This window comes from Aphelocoma coerulescens, chromosome 29 (assembly GCF_041296385.1).
Source record: "Aphelocoma coerulescens isolate FSJ_1873_10779 chromosome 29, UR_Acoe_1.0, whole genome shotgun sequence".
NCBI classification, from domain to species: Eukaryota; Metazoa; Chordata; class Aves; order Passeriformes; family Corvidae; genus Aphelocoma; species Aphelocoma coerulescens.
The window spans coordinates 948,876-972,042 of record NC_091042.1 but is presented as its reverse complement, the minus strand read 5'-3'; the positions used below and the strand labels follow the sequence as shown (position 1 = coordinate 972,042).

The window sequence follows — 23,167 nt, the reverse complement described above, 5'->3', positions numbered from 1 at the left end:
TCAGGTGAGTTCAGGGGTGTGCAGGTGAGTTCAGGGGTGTTATGGGGTGTTCAGGGGTGTGCAGGTGAGTTCAGGGGTGTTCAGGGGTGTTCAGGTGTGTTCAGGCGGGTTCAGGGGTGTTCAGGTGAGTTCAGGGGTGTGCAGGTGAGTTCAGGGGTGTGCAGGTGTGTTATGGGGTGTTCAGGTGAGTTCAGGGGTGTGCAGGGGTATGCAGGTGAGTTCAGGTGTGTTCAGGTGAGTTCAGGGGTGTTCAGAGGTGTGCAGGTGAGTTCAGGTGTGTTATGGGGTGTTCAGGTGTGTTCAGGTGAGTTCAGGGGTGTTCAGGGGTGTGCAGGTGTGTTCAGGTGTGTTATGGGGTGTGCAGGTGTGTTCAGGCGGGTTCAGGAGTGTGCAGGTGAGTGCAGGTGGGTCCGACAGGTGCCGATGGGTGTGGTGGTGGCTCCGTTGGTGGCTCCAGCCCAGACTTGCCCGGCACGAGAGCGGCACATGCTGGGCACAGGGAGTGTGCAGTAACTGCGGCCCCGGAGTCAGGACCCGGGATTTGGGATCCAGGAGTTGGGATCTAGAGGGTTCCAGGGGGGTTGCCTCCAACTGGGCATTGGCGGCTCTGGGGCAGCATCTCCATCCCCCCCCTTCCTTCCTTCCTTCCTTCCTTCCTTCCTTCCTTCCTTCCTTCCTTCCTTCCTTCCTGGAATCCTTCCTTCCTTCCTGGAATCCTTCCTTCCCTCCCTCCCTCCCTCCTTCCCTCCTTCCTTCCCCCCAAATCCATCCGGATTCCACCAGGAAGGAGGGGAGAGGGGAGGGTCACATAGGTCTGAGCACCCGCAGCCCCACAGGGAGGGTCTCAAAGCCCCCCCAAACCTGCGGCGCCCGGGAGGGGACACGATCTGCTCCCCCCTTCTCCCCCCCAGCTCCTCCCGCCTCCAACTCCCTCCCTAAATCCCAGCCGTCTGTCTTATCGGGAAGGAATTTCCAGAGATAACCCTCGGAGGGGGGTGGGGGTAGGATGGGTCCCAGACCCTGCGGGACACGCCCCCAGTCCCCCAAGGCCACCGAGTCCCCCCAGGGAGCAGCGGGGACCCCCTAAACCTTTGACGGCCTCAGCTGAGCCCCTCATGGCCATCAGCTGGGGATACGGAGGGGCAGTGGGGCACGGGGGAGACGCAGGGGAGGATGTGAGGGGGGACGGGGAGATGGGGGACATTTTGGGGATGGGGGAGGACACGGGAGGACACGAGGAGTAGACACGGGGGGATACCAGGTGGCACGGGAGGGACACAGTGGGGGGGCGTGGGGAGACACCGGGGGGTCACCGGGACATGGGGGGTGTTTGGGGACCGGGGGACACGGGGGGGAGCGGGAACACGGCGGGGGGGGGGGGGGGGGGGACATGGGTGGGACACGTCACCCCCCGGGAACGCCCGGAATGTTCCCGATAAGGTCCAGGGTGGGAGCAACCCCGACACCGCCGCCTCCCCCCCCCCCCCCGCGCCCGTCAGGGGGTCCCAGGGGGTCCCCAAAGAGGGACGAGGCTGCTGGACCCCGGGCGGGACCCCCTGGGACCCTCGGGTCCGGCACCTCGGGGGCCTCGCGAGGAAAATGGGGAAAAAGGAGGGGAAAAGGGGCAAAAAGGGGGGAAGGGGAAAGAGGGGGCAGAACAGGACAAAATTTGGCATAAATGGGGGGAAGTGGGGGAAAACTGGGCAGGAATTGGGCAAAACTGAGGGAATGGGAAAGGGGAAGGGATGCGGCAAAGCGGGGAAAAGGTGGGGAAAAGGGAAATGGGAGAAAAAGGGGAAGGAATGGGGCAAAATGGGAGGAAATGGCAAAAAATGGGGGAAAAGGGGCAAAACGGCAGAGATGGGGCAAGAGCTGGCAAAAAGGGATAAATGGGACAGGAATGGGGTAAAACAAGGCAAGATCAGGCAAAAATCATTAAAGTGGGACAGGAATGGGATAAAACGACAAAATAGGGCAAAAATGGTCAAATGGGACAGGAATGGGGTAAGACAAGGCAAAATGGGGCAAAACGGGAAGATTCGGCATAAATGGAGCAAAATGGAGCAAAAAGGGGCAGGAATGGGGGCAAACTGGGAAAATGAGAAATGGGCAAAATTGGGCAAAAATGAGTAAATGGGACATGAACGGGGCAAAAGGGGGCAAAAGGGGGCAAAATGGAGCAAAACGGGGCAGGGACAGGGTAAAACGGGGGTTCTCGGGTCGGGCGGGGCTGCACCAGTGCGAAGATCCCCCGCCAGGTGCCGTCCCCCCACACGACCCCCTCCCCGCAATCCCCCAGGACCCGACCCCGACCCCGCTGCCCCCCCGCGAGTGGGGCCGCACCCCCCTCCCCCCAGTGATGCTCCGGCCCGGGGGGGTGGGGGAGCCCCACGCGTGGGGGAACCCGAGGGGTCCTGCGGGGTCTCAGGATGTCCCTTGTGTTGGGGGAGGGCTGGGGGGTGGCCTGGGCGCCCCTTACCCATATCGGGGGGGGGGGGGGGGGAGGCCGGACGGAATTCCTGGAGCCGGTTGGACAGGACGAGCTCCCCCCCCTCGTCACCCCCCACGCACCCCCCACCCCCAGGGGGACCCCCAGGAATGGGGAGGGTGCTGCCCACCGGCCCCCGGGGTGTGGGGGTCGCTGTGAGCTGGGAGGGAGGGGGGGGTCAGTAGGGTGATGTGGGGCTGGTTATGGGGACCTGAAAATGTGTGGGGCTCATCCCGACCACCCCCCCGCATCCTACAATTCTGGGACCGACCCCCATCCCTTCGTCTCCCACCCCACAGTTCTGGGTCAGACCCCTTTCCACCCACCCCGCACCCCACAAGTTTTGGGTTGATTCCCCTTCCCCTGCCCTGCACTCCCCGATTCTGGGTCAGACCCCCAAACCTCTGCCCCACTTGCTACGTGTTTTGGGGCTGATTCCTTTCCCTCACACCACGCACCCCAAGTTCTGGGGTCGATCCCCTTCCCTGTCCCCCCACTCCCAGTTGTGGGGCCGATCCCCGCAGGAACAAAGCCCTGGGCCGGCTCCAGCCGCACCTTCCCGGGAGCGGGGCCGTGGGGAGGTGCCGTGGGGCCGCTCCCGGCTATAAATCCCGGCCAGAATTCCCGCCCGGAATTCCATCCGTGCGTCCGTCCGTGCAGCGCTCGGGCTCCCGCCGTCACGTCTCCGTCCCCATGAGCTTCTCCCGCCGCACCGTCTATTCCAGCTCCGTCCGCTCCGGCGGGATCGGGACCCTCGGGACCCCTGGGATCGCCCCCGGCCGCCGCTTCGCCCCTCTGGGCAGCGCCGCGAGCGTGTACGCGGGGGCGGGGGGCGCGGGGTCCCGCATCTCCGTCACCCGCACCCTGAGCAGCGCCGGGGGGGCCTTTGGGGCCGGTTACGGGGCCGGTTATGGGGCCGGCCTGGGGGGCAGCGTCTTCCTGGGGGGCTCCGGGGCCGTGGCCAACGAGAAGGAGGCGATGCAGGACCTCAACGACCGCCTGGCCGCGTACCTGGAGCAGGTGCGGAGCCTGGAGCGGGAGAACCGGCGCCTGGAGACCCAAATCCGGGAGTTTGTGGCCCAAAAGGGGCCCAGCGCTCACGACTGGAGCCCCCAATGGGAGCTGATCGAGGAGCTGCGGGACAAGGTGGGGGCACGGGGGGGCTGGGGTTAAACATTAACTGGGTGGGGGGAAGGGTGAGCTTTGCATCTGTGGGGGGACGCGGGGGGGTCCGTATGTCCCCGTGGGGGTCTGTAAGTCCCCGGGGGGGGTCCGTATGTCCCCGGGGGGGTCTGTAAGTCCCCGGGGGGGTGTGGGGGAGATCTGTAAGTCCCTATGGGTGGGGGCCGCGGGGGGTTTTCCTCCCCACGGGGCTGGTTTTGCATGGGGCGAAGGAAGGTGACCGAGGCCACCGGGGTGGGGCAGTGTCGGAGGAGCCCCCCTCCATTTTTACCCCGATTTTTGGGTACATTAGACCTCCCAGCCCTCCCAAAGTCCCTCCTGGAGCCTCCTCAAGGTGACCAGCACCCCTTCCCCCCCCTCTCCGGCACCTAGGCCCCTCCGCCCCGCCCCCACCTCGGGTTATCGCCGCTTTTCCGGGGCGAGGCCCTGCGGCGAAGGGGGGTGGGGGGAGTCCTCTCGCCACGGGGACGGTGACACGTGTCCAAGCGGCCCCGTGTGCGTCCCCGTGTCCGCATGTCCGTGCGTTCCCCTCACCTGTCCCCCCCATACCCATGTGTCCACCCGTGTCCGTGTGTCTCCATGTCTGTGTGTCCACCCATGTCCCCTCTCGTCCATGTGTCCCTGTGTCCCTCCACGTCCCCCATCTGTGCGTTGCCATGTCCATGTCCCCGTTCCGTGTGTCCACCCATGTCCATGTCCCCATGTCCCTGTGTCCACCCATGTCCACGTCCCCATGTCCATGTGTCCATGTGTCCCTACATGTCCCCTGTGTCCCCATGTCCATGTGTCCCCTGTATCCATGTGCATCCTCGTGTCCCCATCCCAGATCCTGGAGACCACGGTGGAGAACGCAAGGACGGTGCTGCAGATCGACAACGCGCGGCTGGCAGCCGACGACTTCCGGGTCAAGTGAGGGCAGGATACTGGGAATACTGGGAATAATGGGGGTGGGAACAGGGATGGCATGGGAATGAGGGTGGAGTGGGAATGGGGATGGAAATGGGGGTGGGAATATGATGGAAAAGAGGGTGGAGATGGGGTGGGAATGGGCATTGAGTGGGAATTGGGATGGGGGTGGGAATGGAGTTGGAAACAGGGTGGGAATGGAGATGGGAATAGGGGTGGGATGGGGTAGGAATGGGGATGAAGATGGGGTGGGGAGGAGGGTGAGGATGGGGGCATGAATGAGGTGGGAATGGGGGTGGGAATGGGGATGAGGATAGGGTTGGAGATGAGATGGGGATGAGGACAAGGACGAGGATGGAAATGGGAGTGGGAACCAGAGAGGGGATGGGAATGGGGGATGAGGATGGTGAGGGAGATGGGATGGAGACAAGTGTGGAAACAGGAGTGGGAATGGGAATAGGGTGGAAATGGATGGGGATGGGGTGGGAGTAGGGGAAGAACAGGTGGGAATGGGGGTGAGGACGAGGATGGGATGGAGACGCTGTGAATGAGGATGGGTAGGAAGGAGGTGGGCACAGGGATGGGAATGGGGTGGGGACAGAGATGCGGATGGGGCTGGAGATGGAACAGGATCATGCACAAGGACAAGGATGGAAACAGGACTGGGAATGGGAATGGGATGCGGACAAGGACAGGGATGGGCTGGGAATGAAAATCAGAATGAGGACAAGGTCAAAGATGGAAACAGGAGTGAGATGAGGATGGGAAACTGGATGGGGACAGGAAAAAGGACAGGGATGGGGACAGCTGTAGGCGGGAATTGGGATGGGACAGGGATGGAAACATGGATGGAGACAGGGATGGGACAGGATTGGAGATGAGGATGAGGAAGAGGATGAGAGGAATAGGGATGGGAATGGGGGATGAAAATGGGAATGAGGACAAAGAGAAGGATGGGAATGAGGATGGGGACAGGGACAAAGATGGGATGAGTGGAGATGGCAGAGGGGATGAGACAGGGATAAGAACATGGATGGAGACAGTGATGGGATGAGGTCAGGTGGGGCTGGAGATGGAAATGAGGATGAGGGTGGGACAAGGAGATGGGATGGGACTGAAGATGGAGATGAGGAGGAGAATGAGGATGAGGACGGGGAGGGAAATGGAGATGGAAATGAGGATGAGGATGGGGATGGAGATGAGTATGAGGATGGAAATGAGACTGAGGATGAGAATGATGGGGATGGGACAGGGATGGGGGAAAGGATGTGATGGGGATGGAAACGGAGATGAGGATGAGGATGATGGGACAGGGATGGGGAAAAGGATGTGTTGTGGATGGAAATGGGGCTGAGGATGACGGGGATTGAACAAGGTGAGGGAAAGGCTGTGCTGGGCTGGGATGGAAACGGGGCTGACAATGCGGGGAGAGAGGGACACGTTGGGGACAAGGAGAAAGGTGTGAGCAGGCGTAAGGCTGGCCCCGCCCCGTGTCCCATCGGGGCCCTGGCCCCGCTCCTGCGGGTTCCCAGGTTCGAGGCGGAGCTGGCCATCCGGCTGTCAGTGGACGGCGACATCGCGGGGCTGCGCAAGGTCCTGGACGACACCAACATGACGCGGCTGCAGCTTGAGGGGGACATCGAGGCCCTGAATGAGGAGCTGATCCTGCTGCGCAAGGACCACAACCAGGTGGGTCCGGGGGGCTTGGGGGGCTCAGGGAGGCTGTGGGACCCCAAACTGACCCTCCCTGCCCACAGGAAGTGCAGGACCTGCGAGCACAGGTGTCACAGTCGGCGCTGACGGTGGAGGTGGATGCACCACAGTCGCAGGATTTAGGGAAGGTCCTGGGGGAGCTGCGGGCTCAGTACGACGCCCTGGCCCAGAAAAACCTGGAGGACCTGGAGAAGCAGTGGGGGCAGCAGGTGGGGAACCCAAAAAAACCCAAATCCTGCCCAAAACCAGCCACCTGAACAGTCTTGGGGGAGCTGCGGTTGCAGGACAATGCCCTGGTCTTAAAAACCCTGGAGGACCTGGAGAAGCAGAGGGGGTGGGAGGTGGGGACCTCAAAATCCCCAAATTCCCCAAGGCCCCCCCCAAACTCCCACCAATCCACACCCGGGGATCCCCAGTGATGCTCCATAGGGGTGTCTCCAGTGGGGTGTCAGCTGGGGGTCCCAAACAAGGGGGAAACCCCTTTTGGGAGGGGTCCCCAGGCTGGCCTGGGAGGTCCCCAAAAGATCCCCACAAAGGCGGGGGGGAAGGGAAGCCAGACCCAGGGGTGTCCCAGGCCGAGACTGGGGACGTTTTCGGGGGGCTCCTGGGGTGAACTGCTCCAGGAGGCTCCTGGTCCAACCTTGGGAACAATTTTGGGGTGGCCTCTGTCCCATCCAGGACCTCAATCCCACACTGGGACCTTCTCCAAGGGGGTCCAAGTTTGGAGCCCTCCTGGGGGACGCCCACGATGTGGTACCCCCATGCCTGAATTTGGCTCCTCTTGGGATGGTCTCACCCCCCACACCCCCTCCAGGACTTGGGGTGTCTGTGGTGGGTGGGACCAAGGCCACTGCCCCCAGACCCCAAGGGTGTCCCCAGGCCCCCCCAGACCCCTCCTTTCCCTCCCAGATCACGGAGACCACCCTGGAGGTGACGCAGAGCACAAAGGACCTGGACACGGCGCGAGGCACCGTCGGGGCCCTGCGTCGCTCACTGCAGACGCTCGAGATCGACCTCGAGGCCCTGCGCAACCAGGTACCCCAAAAACCCCACTACTCCCCCAAAAAACCCCAACCCCCCCCAAATCCCTCAATCCACAGCCCCACACCCCCAACTTCCCCCCAAAAAAACCTAACTCCCATTAATCCGTGGCTCCAGAGCCCCAAAACCCTTCCAACCCCCAATCCATTACTCCAGCCCCACAAAGACCATTTTTGAGGTCCTGACCCCCCCACCCCCTAAACCCTCTGAGAACTCGGGGCTGGAGGCAGCGCTGCCTGAGGCTGAGGCTCGGGCCGGGGTGAACCCCCACAAAACTCCCTAATCCCCCCTGATCCCCCCAAAACACAGGCTTGGGGGCTGCATTGACCAAAGCTCAGGGTGACACCCCAGTTTTTGGGATGAACAAAACCCCTAATTCCCCCCAGAATGCAGGTCTGGGGGGAGCACTGGCTGAGCCCGATGTGGCCCCCCCATTTTCATGGTGCAGATCCTCCAAACCCCTCATTTATGGGGTACTGACTCCCCCAAAACCCCCTACTTCCCCCCGAACATCCCAGAACACGGATTTAGAGGCTGCCGTGGTCGAGGCTGAGGCTCGTACCAAAGTGAACCCCCCCAAAACCCCCTAAATCCCCCCCCCACACACACCCCCCCGATCCCTCCAGAACGCGGGTTTCAAGGTGGCGCTGGCCAAGGCTGAAGCTTGGGATGAACACCCTCAACTCCAACTTTCGGGGTGCTGACTCCCCCAAACCCCCCTAATCCTCCCAATCCTGCCCAGAACGCGGGTCTGGAGGCGGCGCTGGCCGAGGCCGAGGCCCGGGCCGGGGCTCACCTGGCGCAGGTGCAGCTCCAGGTGAGCGCGGCCGAGGCGGAGCTGCGGGACCTGCGGGCGCAGCTGCAGCGGCAGAACGAGCAGCACCGGGAGCTGCTCGGCCTCAAGGACCGGCTCGAGGCCGAGATCGCGACATATCGGCAGCTGCTGGAGGGGGGTGATGGCTTCAGGTGAGCAGGAGGGACTGGGGAGGGGATCAGGTGCAGGGGGCTCAGGTGAGGGGGAAAGGAATTCAGGAAGGGGCCGACGTTCAGGTGAGAGGGGGAAGTTCAAGTGAGTGAGGAAGTTTGGGGGGGAGTTCAGGTCGGGGGGTTCAGATAAGGGGGGAGTTCAGATATGGGAGGGTTCAGGGGGGAGTTTGGTGGAGAGGGAAGGAATTAAAGGGTGGGGTTTAGAAATTCAGGGGAGGGGGGATTTGGGGATGTAGTTCACATATGGGGGGTTCAGGTGAGGGGGGAAGAAGTCAGGTACAGGGGGTGGAAGTTCAAATCGGGGGGAGTTCAGGTACAGGGGAGAATGTGGGGGGGTGTTCAGGTACGGGGGTTCAGGTGAGGGGGGGAGTTCAGGTTGGGGGGAAGGTGAGTGGAGAGAGTTCAGGTGAGGAAGTTTGGGGGGTGAGTTCAGGTACGGGGCCGCAGGGGGGGAATTCAGAGGGGGAAGTTCAGGTGTGGGGGGAATTCAGGTACAGGGGGTTCAGGTGAGGTGGAAGTTGAGGCGAGGGGGAAATGGAGACAGAGAAGGGGGGATGTGGGCTGAGAAGGGGATGGGAAGGGACAATCCCAGCAATTGAGTGTCCAGGTGCCGTCCCTGGCATGGAGTGGGGACACCTGGGGGGGGATGAGCCCCCTGTGATGAGGTGTCCAAGATTTTGGGGACAGCCAGGGGACAGCAGTGACATACGGGGGGGTGATCCCAGGAGCTCAGATGTCCCAGCTGTGTCCTTCAGGATGGTCTGGGGATGGGGACAATGGTGACATCAGAGGGGATGAACCCCAGGTGTCCAAGTGTCCAGGTCCCACCAGTTACAATATTTTGGGAACAGCCAGGGGACAGTGGTGACACCCAGAGGGGACAGCTTCCAGGGTGTTGGGACACCCCAGCCCATCCCCCCGGGCATTCCATCTCCATCACCTCTTGGGTGACACTAAGGGGGGAACACTACCAGCATGGGGCGGGGACCCCCGGGGTGCCCCCACCCCTAACCCGGCCTCCTCGCAGCCTGAGGGATGCCCTGGACAAGGAGACCACGGCCACCACGGCAGGGACAGGGACCACCCAGCGCGTGGTCACCGAGACCAGGGAGGTGAAGGTCCGCACATACTGAGGGGGTCACGGGGCATACCCGGCCTCCGAAGCCCGGGGGGGCCCCCCGAGCCCCTCCAGATCCAAATAAAGTGCTGATTCCCCACGAATGGGATGTGCTGGTGTGTCCTTCCAGGGGGGAAACAGGGGTGAGGACATGGAGGTGGGACCGGGGGCAAACTGAGACACGGGCTGTGGGGGGATGTCAGGGGAGGGATGGATTCCTGTCCTCCCTCCTTGTCACCATCCCTGTCCCCGACACCGACCCCCGGTCACCCACGCCCCCCCGGGACACCCCTTTCGCCCTCCGCCCATGTCGGGGTCCCTGGGGGCATGGACCCCCCCAGAACCCCAGGGCCGGCCCCGGGGTCAGCCCCGAGCTCCGGGCACCGTCCCCCCGGGCACTTCCTGAGCCGCTCCCAGGTGGACACGGGGGTCTCGGGAGCGCGGGTCCCACTGCGGTACCCGGGGGTCCCGGTGCGGTGCTCGGGGGTCGTGGGGATCCTCGTGCTCGGGGGTCCCGGTGCCCGGGGTTCCTCGGGGGTCGGTGCCCGGGGGTCCCTGGGGTGTCAGTAGGACGGGGGTGTTGGTGTCCAGAGGGTCACCTGCCCAGCGGTGCCGGAATCGGGGTCTTGGGGGACTGCCAGGGGCACTGTCGGTGGTGCCCGGGGGTGTCGGTGTATGGGGGGGCCGTGTCCGGGGCTCCTGGTGCCGGGGGTCCCAGTGATCGGGAATCCCGGGGGGTGTCAGTGCCCAGGGGTCCCAACGTCGTGGGGTTCGGGGAGTGACGGTGTTGGGGCGTCTCAGTGTCCGGGGTGTCACTGCCCGGAGGTGTCGCTGCCCGGCAGTTCCGGACATCCCGGGGGTGTCGGGGCCCGGGGTCCGTGGTGCCTTGGGTGCCGGAGGTGTCACTGCCGGGGCGTCCCGGTTGCCGGTGGGGAGGTGCCGGGGTGCCCGGAGGTGCCGGTGGAGGGTGCCGGTGGGGAAGTGCCGGTGGAGGGGTGACGGTGGGGAGGTGACGGTGGGGAGGTGCCGGTGGGGGGGGGTGCCGGTGGGGGGGTGCCGGTGCCCGGAGGTGCCGGTGGGGGGGTGCCGGTGGGGGGGGGTGCCGGTGGGGAAGTGCCGGTGGAGGGGTGACGGTGGGGAGGTGACGGTGGGGAGTGCCGGTGGAGGGGTGTCGGTGGGGAGGTGCCGGTGGGGGGGTGTCGGTGGGGGAGTGTCGGTGGGGAGGTGTCGGTGGGGAGGTGCCGGTGGGGAGGTGTCGGTGGGGAGGTGCCGGTGGGGGGGTGTCGGTGGGGAGGTGTCGGTGGGGAGTGTCGGTGGGGAGTGTCGGTGGGGAGTGTCGGTGGGGAGGTGTCGGTGGGGGGTTCCCGTCGCGGTCCCTCCCCCCGAGCTCGGCGCGGGCGGTGCCACCAGCCCCGGCCCCACCCAGGCCCAGGCCCCGCCCCCGCCCAGGCCCCGCCCCCTGACGGGGCGCGACGCTCGTGGTCACGTGACGCCGCCATCCGGGTCCTTTGCCTTCTCTGCCTCGTCCCAACATGGCGGCCCCAGGTGAGCGCTGCGCCGCGGGCCCGGGCCCCGCGGGCCCGCGCGGAGCTCTGCGGGCAATGATGGCGGCACTGATGGCGGCCCCGGGGCTGCTCCGGGCACTGCCGCTCCCGGGGATGGGGCTGGGGGGGGGAGGCGGTGGCGGGAAAACCGGGGGGAGCGGCGGGAAAACCGTCCCCCCCCCTCCTCCGCCGCCGCGTCCCCTCAGGGCGGGCGCGCGCACTTCCCCCCCCCCTTTCCGCGGCTTCCCATTGGCGGGGGTGCGCGCGAGGCCCGTGATTGACGTGCGCGCGCCGGTGCCCCCCCAACACCCCCCGCCTCCCATTGGCGGGGGCGCGCGCGCCCGGCTGGTGATTGACGTGCGTGCTCCCAGCCGGTGATTGACGTGCGCGCGCCGGGCGCGGCTCGGCGCGGGAGGGGGGGAGGGGGCAGCGCGCCCACGTGGCCGCGAACGGGAGGGGGGGGGTCGGAGGGGCCCCGGTACCGGGGGTTTGGGGGGGGAGGTGGGATCAGCCCTCCCCACACACACACACACACACACACACACACACACACACATCTCCCCGCAGGGGCTGCACCGGGACCCCCTTCCCGGGCCCGCGGTGCCCTTGAGGCTCCTTGGGGACAGTAACTGGGGAGGCGGGGCGGGATATCACCCCGAGCGGCTGGGGGGACACACCAGCCTTCCCCCCGTCCCAGCCCGGCTCCCCGCTCCGTTCCCGATCCCGCAGCATCTCCCGGGATCCTCGGCTCTCCTTGGAGCAGGAGGGGGGGTCCCGGTACCGGGTTGAGCACGGGGGGGCTGGAAGGTGCCCCCCCCCCCCAAGGTTAGGTGTTTCCCACCTGGATCCGCCCCTGTCCCAGCTTTCCCTGGGCCTCTAGTGCTTCCCACGTTCCCAGGGGTGTCCCAGGCTGGTTTCCTGGGGGAGGTCGGGTCACCCCGGGGCAGCTCTGAGGGTCTTGGGGCTCCCGGATCCCAGGCTGGGATTCCCGTGGGACTCCCGGAACGGCTCCGCTCTTCCCTGGAATCCATGGTGGGGAGGGAAGGGAGGGATTGGGGAAAGCTGGAGCCATCCCAGGGGTCTCACACGCCACCACACCCCCCCCAGCTCCCACGGGAAAGCACCAGTGGTGGTTCTCTCCATGCTGGATTTCCATGGAATAACACATTTCCAGGCCATTCTGTGAGCAATCCCAGCATCCCACCTCCATCCTTTTTATCCTCATTGAAGCTCTTCAGTTGATTAATTAATTAATTATTCCACTCTCTGGTCAGAGATATCTGACGGGAAGCTCTGGCCATCCAAAAATTCATGATTTCTCCTTAAAAAGGAGAAGGGAATGTTTTTCCAATCCTTTCTGTGTCATGTCCTTAAATCCCACCAGTTTTCCTTCCCGTGGGAGCACAATTGATCCCTTCAAAACCTGCGGGGGGGGGGAGGGGGTGGAGAATCCACCATCCCTTGGGGGCTCCAAGACCCCCCCCAGCTCCACTCGGAGGGATTTTTCCTGGAAACTGCGGTGGTTTTGCTGGGAAAGATCCCAGATCCAGCGGCAGAGCCGCATGAGGGCAGCAGTTCCTTCCGGAAGGAGGGAAGACTGGGGGAATTGTGGATCCAAACCCGCCTTCCAGGAAATATCCCGACTTTCCAGGAGGGTCACAGTATGTGCCTGGGGGTGTCCCCACAGGTGTGGGATGGGGATGGTTTTCCCAGTGGTAATAGGGAATAAAGGGGGCTGGGGGGCGGCTCGGTGGCTCCTGTCCCCTCGTGTGTCCCTTCCCAGTGGCTCCTGTCCAATCCTGGTCTCCCATGTCCCAGCCTGGAGCCCCGTGGCCTCTCCCAGCCCAGTGTCTCCTGTCCCTATCCCAGTTCCTCTTGTCCAGCTCCTCATATCCCATCCCAGTGTCCTGTCCCAGTGTCTCCTGTTCCATCCCAGTGCCCCATGTCCCATCTTGTGTCACATCCTGTCACCTCCTGTCCCCTCGTGGCTCTTCCTGTCCCACCTCCTGTCCCATCCCAGCTCCTCATGTCCTGTCCTGGTGCCCCATGCCCATTCCTGGTCTCTTCCTGTCCCATCCTGGTGGCTCCTGTCCCACCCTGATGCCCTCATGGCCCATCCCAGCACCTCGTGTCCTGTCTCAGTGCCGTGTCCCATCCTTTGTACGCTCCCAGTGCCTTCTGTCCCATCTCAGTACTCTGTGTTCCATCTTGTGTCCCATCCTGTCCCCTTGTGCCCCATCCTGGTGCCTCATGTCCCATCCCAGTGACTGGTGTCACGTCTTGGTGGCTCCTGTCCCCTCTCGGCTCCTTGTGTCCCATCCTGACACCTCCTGTCTCCTCTTGACTCCTCCTGCCCCATCCCAGTGGCTGCTGTCCCATCCTGGTGCTCTGTGTTCCATGTCAGTGTCCCAGCCCAGCACTTCCTGTCTCATCCTGGTGCCTCATGTCCTATCTCGTGTCCCCTCCTGGCACCTTCTGTCCCATCCCAGTGGTTCCTGTCCCATTCCAGTGTCACTTTGTGCCCCATCCCAGGGTCTCCTGTCCCATCCTGGTGCTCCATGTCCTCCTGTTCCCTCCTGGCTTCTCCTGTCCTGTCTCATGTCCTTTCCCAGTGGCTCGTGTTCCATCCCAGCTCCTCCCATTCCATCCCAGTGTCCCATGTCCCACCTCGTGTCCCATCCTGTCACCCTGTACTCCATTCCAAGGCCTCGTGTCCCATCCTGGTGCCTCCTGTCCCCCCTTGGCATCCCGTGTCCCATTCTAATGTCCCATCACAGCACCTCCTGTCCCTTCCCAGTGCCCATGTCCCGGTGCCTTGTTCCCAATCCCGATACCTCACGTCCCCTTTCAGCTCCTCGTGTCCACTCCCAGTGTCGGGTCCTGGTGGTTCTTGTTCCATCTCAGTGTCCCATCCCAGCTCCTCATGTCCCATCCTGGTGTCCCCAGTCCCATCCTGGTGTCCCATGTCCCATGTCCTGGTGCCTCATGTTCCATGTCAGCTCCTCGTGTTCCATCCCAGTGTCCCATGTCCCACCTCCGTGCCCCATGTCCCATCCTGGTGTCCCCAGTCCCATTCCAGTGTCCTGTGTCCCACCCCAGTGTCCCCAGTCCCCTCGGTGCCCCCGCCCTGCTCCTGTCCCTGCTCTCATTCCACCTATTCCCACTCTTTTCCCACCCATTCCTGCTCTCATTCTCACCTGTCCCAGCTCTCATTCCTGCCCATCCCCGCTCCCACTCCCACCATTCCCACTCTGATCCCATTCTCATTCCCTCTTATTCCCTCTCTTTCCTGCCCATTGCCACTCTCATTTCCTCTCATTCCCACCTGTTCCCTCTCTCATCCCTGTCCATTCCCTGTCTAATTCTCTCCCATCCCTGCTCCATCCCTGCTCCTGTCCCACTCTGATCCGTGTCTCCGCTTGCTCCGGCAGCGGCAGCGAAGAAGAAGCCAAAGAAGGGGAAGACGCTGACGCTCACGGATTTCCTTGCGGAGGATGGGGGGGGCGGGGGGGGCCCCACCTACATCCCCAAACCCGTGAGCTGGGCCGATGAGACCGACGACCTGGAAGGTGAGCACAGCGTTCCCGGCCCCTGGAATGGCATCCCTGGAGCTGGGACAGCATTCCCAGCTCTGAAATTAGCATTTCCAGCCCCCAGAGGACCATTTCCAGCTCTGGGATTGGCATTCCCAGTCCTTGGAGCAGCATTCCCAGAGCTGGAACAGCATTGTCAATCCCTGGGCACCATTCTGAGCTCTGAGATTGGCATTCCCAGCTCCCAGGCTGGCATTCCTGCTTCAGGATCAACATTCCCATCCCCCAGAGAGGCATTCCTGGATCATGGAAGGCATTCCCAGCTCCCAGACTGTCATTCCTGGCTCTGGGTCAGCATTCCCAGCTCCTGGAACATAATTCCTGCCTTCCAGATTGGCGTTCCCAGTTCCAGGATTGGCATTCCTAGCTGCCAGTGGCACCCACAACTGGAAAAATCCACTGGTTATTCCTTTTTGGGGGAATAATGAAGCTGGGAGAGCCATGCGAGTTCTCCTTAGGGATGAGACTCCATGTCTGGTGAGGTGGGGGAGCAGGAATGGGGTAATGAGGGTTTGGGGAGCAGGTTCACCAGAGCTTCCCACTGAGCCAGGCTGGAATCCAAGCGGGAATGAATCCTGGAAAGCCGTCCCATGGGATTGCCTATCCCTGCCTCAGCAGCTCTGGATGCCTTCAGGGCACCTTTTCCACGGATTTTCCAATGCTGCCGGCAGTTGCCATTGCTCTGCTTCACTCCAGTTCCCTCCAGTTGCCTCTGGTTGCTTTTGGCTGCCTTCGTCTGGGGGGTTTTGGGATCATTTGCCGGCTCCAGCTCTGGACGCCCCGGTTGGCTCTGTCCGGGGGCTCTGTGCCAACATCCCGGATTTCTCCGCAGTCTCCACCACGTGGCACAGCAATGACGACGACGTTTACCGGGCGCCTCCGATCGACCGCTCCATCCTTCCCACGGCCCCGCGCGCCGCCCGCGAGCCCAACATTGACAGAAGCCGCCTTCCCAAATCCCCCCCGTACACGGCATTCCTGGGAAACCTGCCCTACGATGTCACGGAAGAGTCCATCAAGGATTTCTTCCGAGGGCTCAATGTGAGTGACGTTCCAGAGGGCAGGAATGCTGCGGGAACCCAGGATGCGGCTCGCTCTCTCTGTGGGGTGCCCATATCCGTTGCCATGGGGCGTTCTCCTGGGATGTGGGTGTCTGTAGGTTGATCCTGAAAGAATCCCTTGGTTGCCCAGCCATTCCCGCTGCTCCACTGGGATCGAGGATCCTCCAAGGGGGGGGTTTCCCTGTGGAATCAGGTGGAGGTTAGACTGGGGGGTGGCAGGGCAGCAGCTTGCTCCCAGATGGGGAAAAAACCAGGATCAGGAAGCTCATGGATGTGGCGGTTTGACCCTGGTTGGGCGCCAGGCACCATGAAAATCGAGTCACCACATGGATCACATAAAGGTGTTGAAAACCACAGGGAAATCAGTCAAATTGGGGAAAACCAAGTTTATTCCCGTTTGAACCAGTCCTGCTCTTGCTTCTCCAGCTCTGCACCTGACCTTGGCCTTCCTCATTCCTTTTCCCTCTTCCTTGGCATTTTCCATCCTTTAAGTATGATTCTGTGGATGCATCATGGATTCTCCTTTGGTCCAAGCTAGATCCTTTCAAAGGGGTTTCCCATCAGGAAATGCACCCCAGGACAATCCAAGGGATGCTCTGGGGACCCCATGACTCCCTGGGATGTCATTTAAGAATGTTGGTGGCTCCTGATAATTTCCAGGGCTCCAATCAGGAATGAGCCAGGAGCTCCCACACTTTGGGAGCCGAAATCCAGGGAAAGGAGGTTGTGGGCTACCTTGTGTCCATGTGGGACTCGTGCTGGTCACATTCAGGGCTGGTTTTCCCCTGGGATGAGCTCTGAGTTGGCTCCTGCTTCCCTGAGCCTGGATTGGAGCCTGCAGAGCATGCCCAGCCCTTCCCATCGTTCCCAGTGCAGCTGCCGGAGCTGGAATTCTCTTCCCAGTCCCTGAATCCAAAGATTGCTGTGTCTGGGGTGGGACTCCCCTCTTCCCTCCTCATCCCTGCTCCCCTCAATCCCTGGATATCCATGAGTTGCTCCATCCCAGATCCCACCACCCTTCCGCATTCCCCTTTGGAAGCCAGGATCCCAATGGGAGCTTCCCTGCCTTCCCTCCCTTCCCAGATCAGCGCCGTGCGGCTCCCACGGGAACCCACCAATCCCGAGAGGTTGAAAGGTTTCGGATATGCGGAATTCGAGGATATCGATTCCCTGTTCCAGGCCCTGAGCCTCAACGAAGAGGTGAGTCCAATCCCAGCTTCCAGGAGCACAGCCCAGGGCCTAAAGGGGCTCCAAGGACCTGGAGAAGGATTTGGGCACTGGAGTGATGGGAAAAGGGCAAATGGCTTCCAGCTGGAAGAGGGCAGGGTCAGGTGGGATATGGGGAGGGAATTCCCAGCCCAGCGCTCACTTCCCGCTGTTGTTCCCAGTCTTTAGGAAACAGAAGGATACGAGTGGATGTGGCGGATCAAGCTCAGGATAAAGGTGAGTGTGCAGCTGCAGACACGGATTTGGCAGGGTAGGGATTCAGGGAGAGTGGCTGAGGGCCCAGCACTGACCCTGCTCTTTTCCCTTTTATCCGTTTTCCCTTTTTATTCCTTTTCTCCTTTTATCCCTTTTCCTTCTCCCCTTCCTCTCCCCTTCCCCTTTCTTTGTCTCTTTCCCTTTCCTTTTCTCTTTTCATCTCTTTCCCTCTCTTTCTTTTCCCTTCCTTTTCCCTGTGCCTTTCCTTTCCCCTCTCCCTTTCCCTTTCCCTTTACTTTTCCCTTTCCTTCTCTGTGTCCTTCCTTTCCTTTCAATTTTCTTTTCCCTGTCCCTGCCCGTGTCCCTGGCTCCCAGCAGACCGGGACGATCGCTGCTTCGGCAGAGACCGGGATCGCTTCCGGGACTCGGAGCGGTTCGAGAGCGACTGGCGCGCGCGTCCGGCCGCTCCCGACACCTTCGATGACTTCCCCCCGCGCCGGAGTGACGATGGATTTGGGGACAGTGAGTGAAGGGAATGGGCCCAGCATTCCAGGTGCTCCCTCCTTCCCCGGTGCCCCTGGGAACCAGCGTTGTCCCGAGATCTGGGGGCACCTGATGCTGCTCTGTCTGCGACGAGGGGCTACCTGAGCTCATTCCCACCCTGAGCTTGTTCATTCCCTGCTGGGGCTCGTTCATTCCAGGAGTTCATTCCCCCCTGAGCTCGTTCATTCCCATCTGGTCCTCGTTCATTCCCAGAACTTACTCCCACCTGGAGCTAATGTATTCCCAGACCTCATTCCCACCCTGAGCTTGTTCATTCCCCACTTGGAGCTCATCCGTTCTCAGAACTCATTCCTACCCTTAGCTCATTCATTCCCACAACTCTTCATTCACAGTTTGTAGGGATAAATGGGGGCCTCCCCCTCTCCCACCTGGAGCAGCACCAGGATTTTCCTCCTTCTTTGTGGAACCTGTGCCTATCCCAGTAAAACCCCATTCCACTTCCAGGATATCGTGATCGCTATGACGACCGGTATCGGGACGGGCCGCGGCGGGACATGGATCGCGGCTTTGGGAGCCGGGATCGCTATGATGACCGCAGCAGGGATTACGACCGAGGTGGGAATTCCCAGGGGATTTCAGGGGCAGAGCGAGTGGGAGCAAGACCCCCCCCCCCCCCCCATGGCCAGCGAGTAACTGGGAATCCCCCAAATTCCCACCCTCTTGTCACTGGGAATCTGGGCTGCATTAGGCCCAGTCACTCTCAGCCGGATCCATCTCCTTCCCCAGGCTATGATTCCCGAATAGGCAGCGGCCGGAGAGCCTTTGGAAGCGGCTACCGCCGGGACGACGACTACCGCGGCTACGAGGATCGCTATGACCGGCGGGATGACCGGATGGATCGGTGGAATTCCCGGGATGATTACGGCCGGGATGATTTCCGCCGCGAGGACAGAGGTGGGGTGGGACCGGAGCTGTTCCTTTGGGAAGGGTTGGACGGAATGGGAATGACTTCTTGGGAAAGGTGGGATGGGGTTGGAAGGGTCTCTTGAGAAAGGCGGGATGGGATGGGAATGATCCCCATGGAAAGGTGGAAGGACAGGGAATGGTCCCTCGGGAAAGGTGGGCTGGGGAAGGGGATGATCCCTTGGGAATGGCGGCATGGGACAGGGATTATCCTGTCGCTCCCAGCACCATTCCAGGTGGGATCAGTGCCCACTGGGATCTCCCGGCTCCTTTCCAGGTCCCACCCAGAGACCGAAGCTCAACCTGAAGCCCCGGAGCGCTCCCAAGGAAGAGGAAACTTCCGGAGCTCCTGCTGCCCAATCCAGCCGGGCCGCTTCCATCTTCGGGGGGGCCAAGCCCGTGGATACGGCAGCTCGGGAGCGGGAGGTGGAGGAGCGTCTCCAGAAGGAGCAGGAAAAGCTCCAGCGGCAGCTGGAGGATGACAAGAGGATCGACAGACGGCCCCGGGAAAGGTGGGAATGGTGCTTTGGGAAAGAGGGAGTGGGATGGGGGTGATCCCTTGGGAAAGGTGGGAAGGGCTGGGAATGGTCTCTTGGGAAAGATGGGTTGGGTAAGAAATGATTGCTTGGTAGTGGTGGGGTGGGCAGAGAATGATGCCACCCAAAAGGTGAGAGGGATAAGGAATGGTCTCTTGGGAAAGGGGATATGGGCTGGGAATGATCCCATGGCGAAGGTGGGGATGGGCAGGGATTGATCCCCGTGGAGAGGTGGGATGGCATGGAAATTAGGAATTCAGGGCTGATCCCTACAGAGAGATGGGAGGGACAGGGAACAGTCCCCGTGGAAAAGTGGGATGGGTGGGCATGGTGCCTTGGGAGTGGTTCGGATGGGGAGGGAGCTCAAACCGTGCAAAAGGTGGAACTGGGAGGGAACGATCCCTTGGGAAAGGTGTGATCAGCAGCAGCTGTTCCATTGGGAAAAGTGGGCTGGGGTGGTGCTCACCCTAGGGGAAAGGTGGGATGGGGCAGCCCTTTCCCAGCCCCAATCCTATTTCCACCCTATCCCAGGCATCCGAGCTGGCGGAGCGAGGAGAACCAGGAGCGATCCCGGACAGGCAGCGAATCCTCCCAGAGCGGCCCTGCGGGACCCCCGGGAACGTCAGCGGGCTCCGGCCCCACCGGCCGGAGTGAGTCGGGGTCTGGGGCGGCCGGAACAGCCCAGCCCGGGGTGTCCGGCAGCTCCCACACGGATCCGTGTCCCCCAGCCACGCGGAGGAGGGAGAGCGAGAAATCCCTGGAAAATGAGCCCCTAGGAAAGGAGGAGGAGCCGCCCTCACCCCCCCCCAAATCCCGGGAGGAGAAGCCAAAGGTGATGCCGGCGCCGCCTCCCAAGGAGAACGCCTGGATGAAGCGGAGCAGCCAGAACCCCCCCGGCAATTCCCAGAGCTCTGACTCGGAGCAGCCCTCCCCAACCAGGTGGGTGTCCCAGCAAGGAGCGGCCTGGGGGGGGCTTTTCCAGCCCAAAGCATTCCATGGGTCCCTGGTTTGCCCTGGTGGAGCCACTGGCTCTTCCTGACATTCCCAGGGATGATCCTTTAGCACATCCCAACATTTCTGCCACCCACACTGACCTTTCTAAGGCCCATCCCAACATTCCTGTATCCCAGAGATGTTCCTGTGCCATGTCCCAGTATTCCTGCAGCACATCCCAGTGTTCCTGTGGCCCATTCCATGGAGTCACTGGCACATCCCAACATTCCTGCAGCCCAGGGATGTTCCTACGGCGCATCCCGGTACTCCTGTGCCCCATCCTGGTGTTCTCTGGCACATCCCAACACTCCTGCAGCCCATGGAGGCTCTTCTGCCCATCCCAACCTTCCTGTGCCCCCCCACTGTTCTCACCTATGTTCCTGTGCTCCATCCCAGAGTTCTTGTGCCCAATCCCAACTTTTCCTGAGGCTCAGGGATGTTCCTGTGCCCCATCCTGACATTCCCAGGCCCAGGGATATTCCAGTGTCCCATCCTGATATTCCCAGGAGTTCCCTGTGCTCCATCCCAACATTCCCGTGCCCTATCCCACCATTCCTGGGAGTGGGGCTGTTCCTGGGACCCCCCTGATGCCCCTCCCCACTTTTCTCTCTTCCCAGTGGGGGCCCCCCTGGCCCCTCCCAACCTGGAGATGATGGGAGGACCCCCCAGAGGAGAGGTGAGAATGGGAGGGGAATTGGGAGGGCTCAGGGAAGCTTTTGGGGATTCAGGGGGGTCTTGGGAGCACTTTAGGGGGCTCGGAGGGTGTTTGGGGGAACTCAGGGGGCTTTGGGGGGGCTCGGGGAGGTTGCTATCAGGGGATCTGGGGGGATGGTGGGATTTTGGGGGGGATTAAAGGGGGTCTGGGGGGGATTGGGGGGCTTCCAGGGATGTCAAGGCCTCACTGGGGGCTCAGGGGGTTTTGGGGGCTCTCTGTGACCCCACTGCCCTTTCCCAACAGAGGAACCGAAGCCGGAGGGGGGTCGGGAGAGCAGCTCCAAGGGCCGGAGCTGCAGCCGCGGCCCCCCGGGAATGGGGGACCCCGAGAGGTGAGACCCCCCCAGAGACCCCCCTCAGGAACCCGGAAAACCCCCCGGGGAACCGGGAATTTCCCTGGGAATTGACCTGTGACCTCCACCCCGCAGGAGGGACCCCCGGAAGGAGCACGAGCCAAAGAAACTGGAGGAGACCCCCCCCTCCGTAAGGATCCCGGGGCACCCAGATCGGGGGGAGGGACCCCCTCCAGTCCCGGGTTTGGGGATTTCAGGGGATTTTCACCATAACTGACCCCCCATGCCCTCAGTTCAGCACAGGGGGCTGGCACCCCTCTTTGGGAGGAGTGAGCCCCCAGGGGACTTCAACCCTTCAAATCCTGCTTTTTGGGTATTTTGAGGATTTCCTGCTTAACTGCCCCCCTCCCCCTGCCCACCCCCACAGTTCAGCCACGGGCAGTCTGAGGCCCCTTTTAGGGAGGGCTGTGACCCCCCTTTTTGGGGTGCGTGACCCCCCTTTTTGGGGTGCATGACTCCCTGGGGATGTTCATCCCTTCACATCTTTTTTGGGGGGCTTGCAGAATTTTTTTCAATAATGACCCCCCTGACTCTCCCAGCTCAACCACCCCAACCACTCCGGATGTTTCTGGCCCCTTTTGGGGGACTGTGACCACCTGGTTTTGGGATGTGTGAGCCCCTGAGGGGGATCTTTATCCCCCTCAAATCCCATTTTTGGGTGTTTTTCCTGGTTTTCCCTGCAGTTCAGCCACGCCAGCAAATACGCCGCGCTCTCCATGGATGGGGAGGATGAAGGTGATGATGAAGAAGGAGCTGAGTAAAAGCTTCCTCCCCCTCCTCCTCAGCCGCCATGGGAACCTCTGGAGATTCCCAAAAATCCCAACCTTGATCCAGGCGAGACAGAAATAAAACCTAAAACTCATCAATTCCCGCAGCTACAGCTTCTTAAATCCTGAAAACCCCACCCTGAACGCACGGGAACCACCCCAAAATCAGCATGGGGGCCGGGAGGGGTAACTCCAAGAGTTTTCTCAAAGGAAAGCAGCCCCCCATGTTTTCCATAGAATAAGGGGTGAGGAAGAGCTGGCCTTCCTCCCACCCCCCTCCTCACTGGATCCCCTCCAAAGCAGGGATGAGGAGGCATCCAATCCCCCCCAAATCCTCCAGGGTCTGGGATCCCCCTCTGCCCCCCACTTTCCTCCCCTCTGGAATGTCGATTTCCCCCTGGACACCTTCATCATCCTCCTGCTCACAGGTGTCCCCCCAGTTCCCCCACACACTATTTGGGATGCAAACCCCACCCTTCACATGGGAAAACCTGGATTTCCACCCTGGAACCTAAAGATATTCCAAGATTTTGGGATTTGGGGTGGGCTGTAAAAATGTGTATAAAGAACCTTCCCAGAGGTTTTGGGAGGTCTTGGGGGAATTTTGGGCTCCCTGGGGGGGGTGGGGGGGTTTAGGGCTGTTTCGTTTTCTCCAATAAAATGAGCTTGAAAAGATCCAGCAAGGCCCCAAATCCTTCTGCCCTCCTCCCCAGCCCCCCAAAGGGGAACGGGGCAGTTCCCAAAGCCCCCTGGGCGGAATTTCCTGTCCCATCATTGGCCTTCCTCTTCCTTCTTCCTTCCTTTTCTTTCCTCATTCCATCCTTCCTCCTCTGTCCTTTTCCTTCTGCTTCCTCTTCCTCATCCTTCTTCTTTCCTTCTTCCTGCTTTTCCTCCTTCATCCTCCTCCTTCCCTCCATCCTCTCTTCCTCCTCCCCCCCTCCCTTCCACTTCCTTATTTCTTCATCCTCTCTCCATCATTCCATCTCCTTCTGCTTCCCCTTTACCTTCCTCCTTCCACCTCATTCTTCTTCCTCCTCTTTCCTTCTTCCTCCTTCTCCTTCCTCCTTCCCTCTGTCCTTCCTCCCATTCTTCCTTCTCCTTCCTCTTTCACTTTCTTCCTCCCCCCATTCCTTCCTTCTCTTCCATCTTCCTCCTCATCCCTCATTCTTCCTCCTCTCCCTCCCCCTTTTTCATTGTTCCTCCTTCACCTTCGTCCTGATCCTTCCTTCTTTGCTTCCTTCCATCCTTCCTCCTCCCCTCCCCCCCCGCTAATTAACTGTAAT

General features: G+C 61.6%; 2 protein-coding genes across 2 annotated transcripts; both read left to right on the top strand.

The window, feature by feature from the left end:
- Positions 1-3,115: 3,115 nt before the first annotated feature.
- Positions 3,116-9,538, top strand: KRT18 (keratin 18). Its single transcript, XM_068997549.1, has 7 exons — positions 3,116-3,634; positions 4,497-4,579; positions 6,109-6,265; positions 6,334-6,498; positions 7,199-7,324; positions 8,073-8,296; positions 9,345-9,538. Exons 1-7 carry the CDS (start codon positions 3,182-3,184, stop codon positions 9,448-9,450), a joined length of 1,314 nt encoding a protein of 437 aa, XP_068853650.1. The 5' UTR covers positions 3,116-3,181; the 3' UTR covers positions 9,451-9,538.
- Positions 9,539-10,892: 1,354 nt separating this feature from the next.
- Positions 10,893-21,983, top strand: EIF4B (eukaryotic translation initiation factor 4B). Its single transcript, XM_068997530.1, has 15 exons — positions 10,893-10,979; positions 14,410-14,547; positions 15,404-15,612; positions 16,716-16,832; positions 17,021-17,075; positions 17,433-17,576; positions 18,063-18,173; positions 18,345-18,512; positions 18,799-19,033; positions 19,589-19,707; positions 19,786-19,996; positions 20,668-20,726; positions 21,009-21,096; positions 21,193-21,247; positions 21,801-21,983. Exons 1-15 carry the CDS (start codon positions 10,967-10,969, stop codon positions 21,876-21,878), a joined length of 1,800 nt encoding a protein of 599 aa, XP_068853631.1. The 5' UTR covers positions 10,893-10,966; the 3' UTR covers positions 21,879-21,983.
- The last annotated feature ends 1,184 nt before the right edge of the window (positions 21,984-23,167 follow it).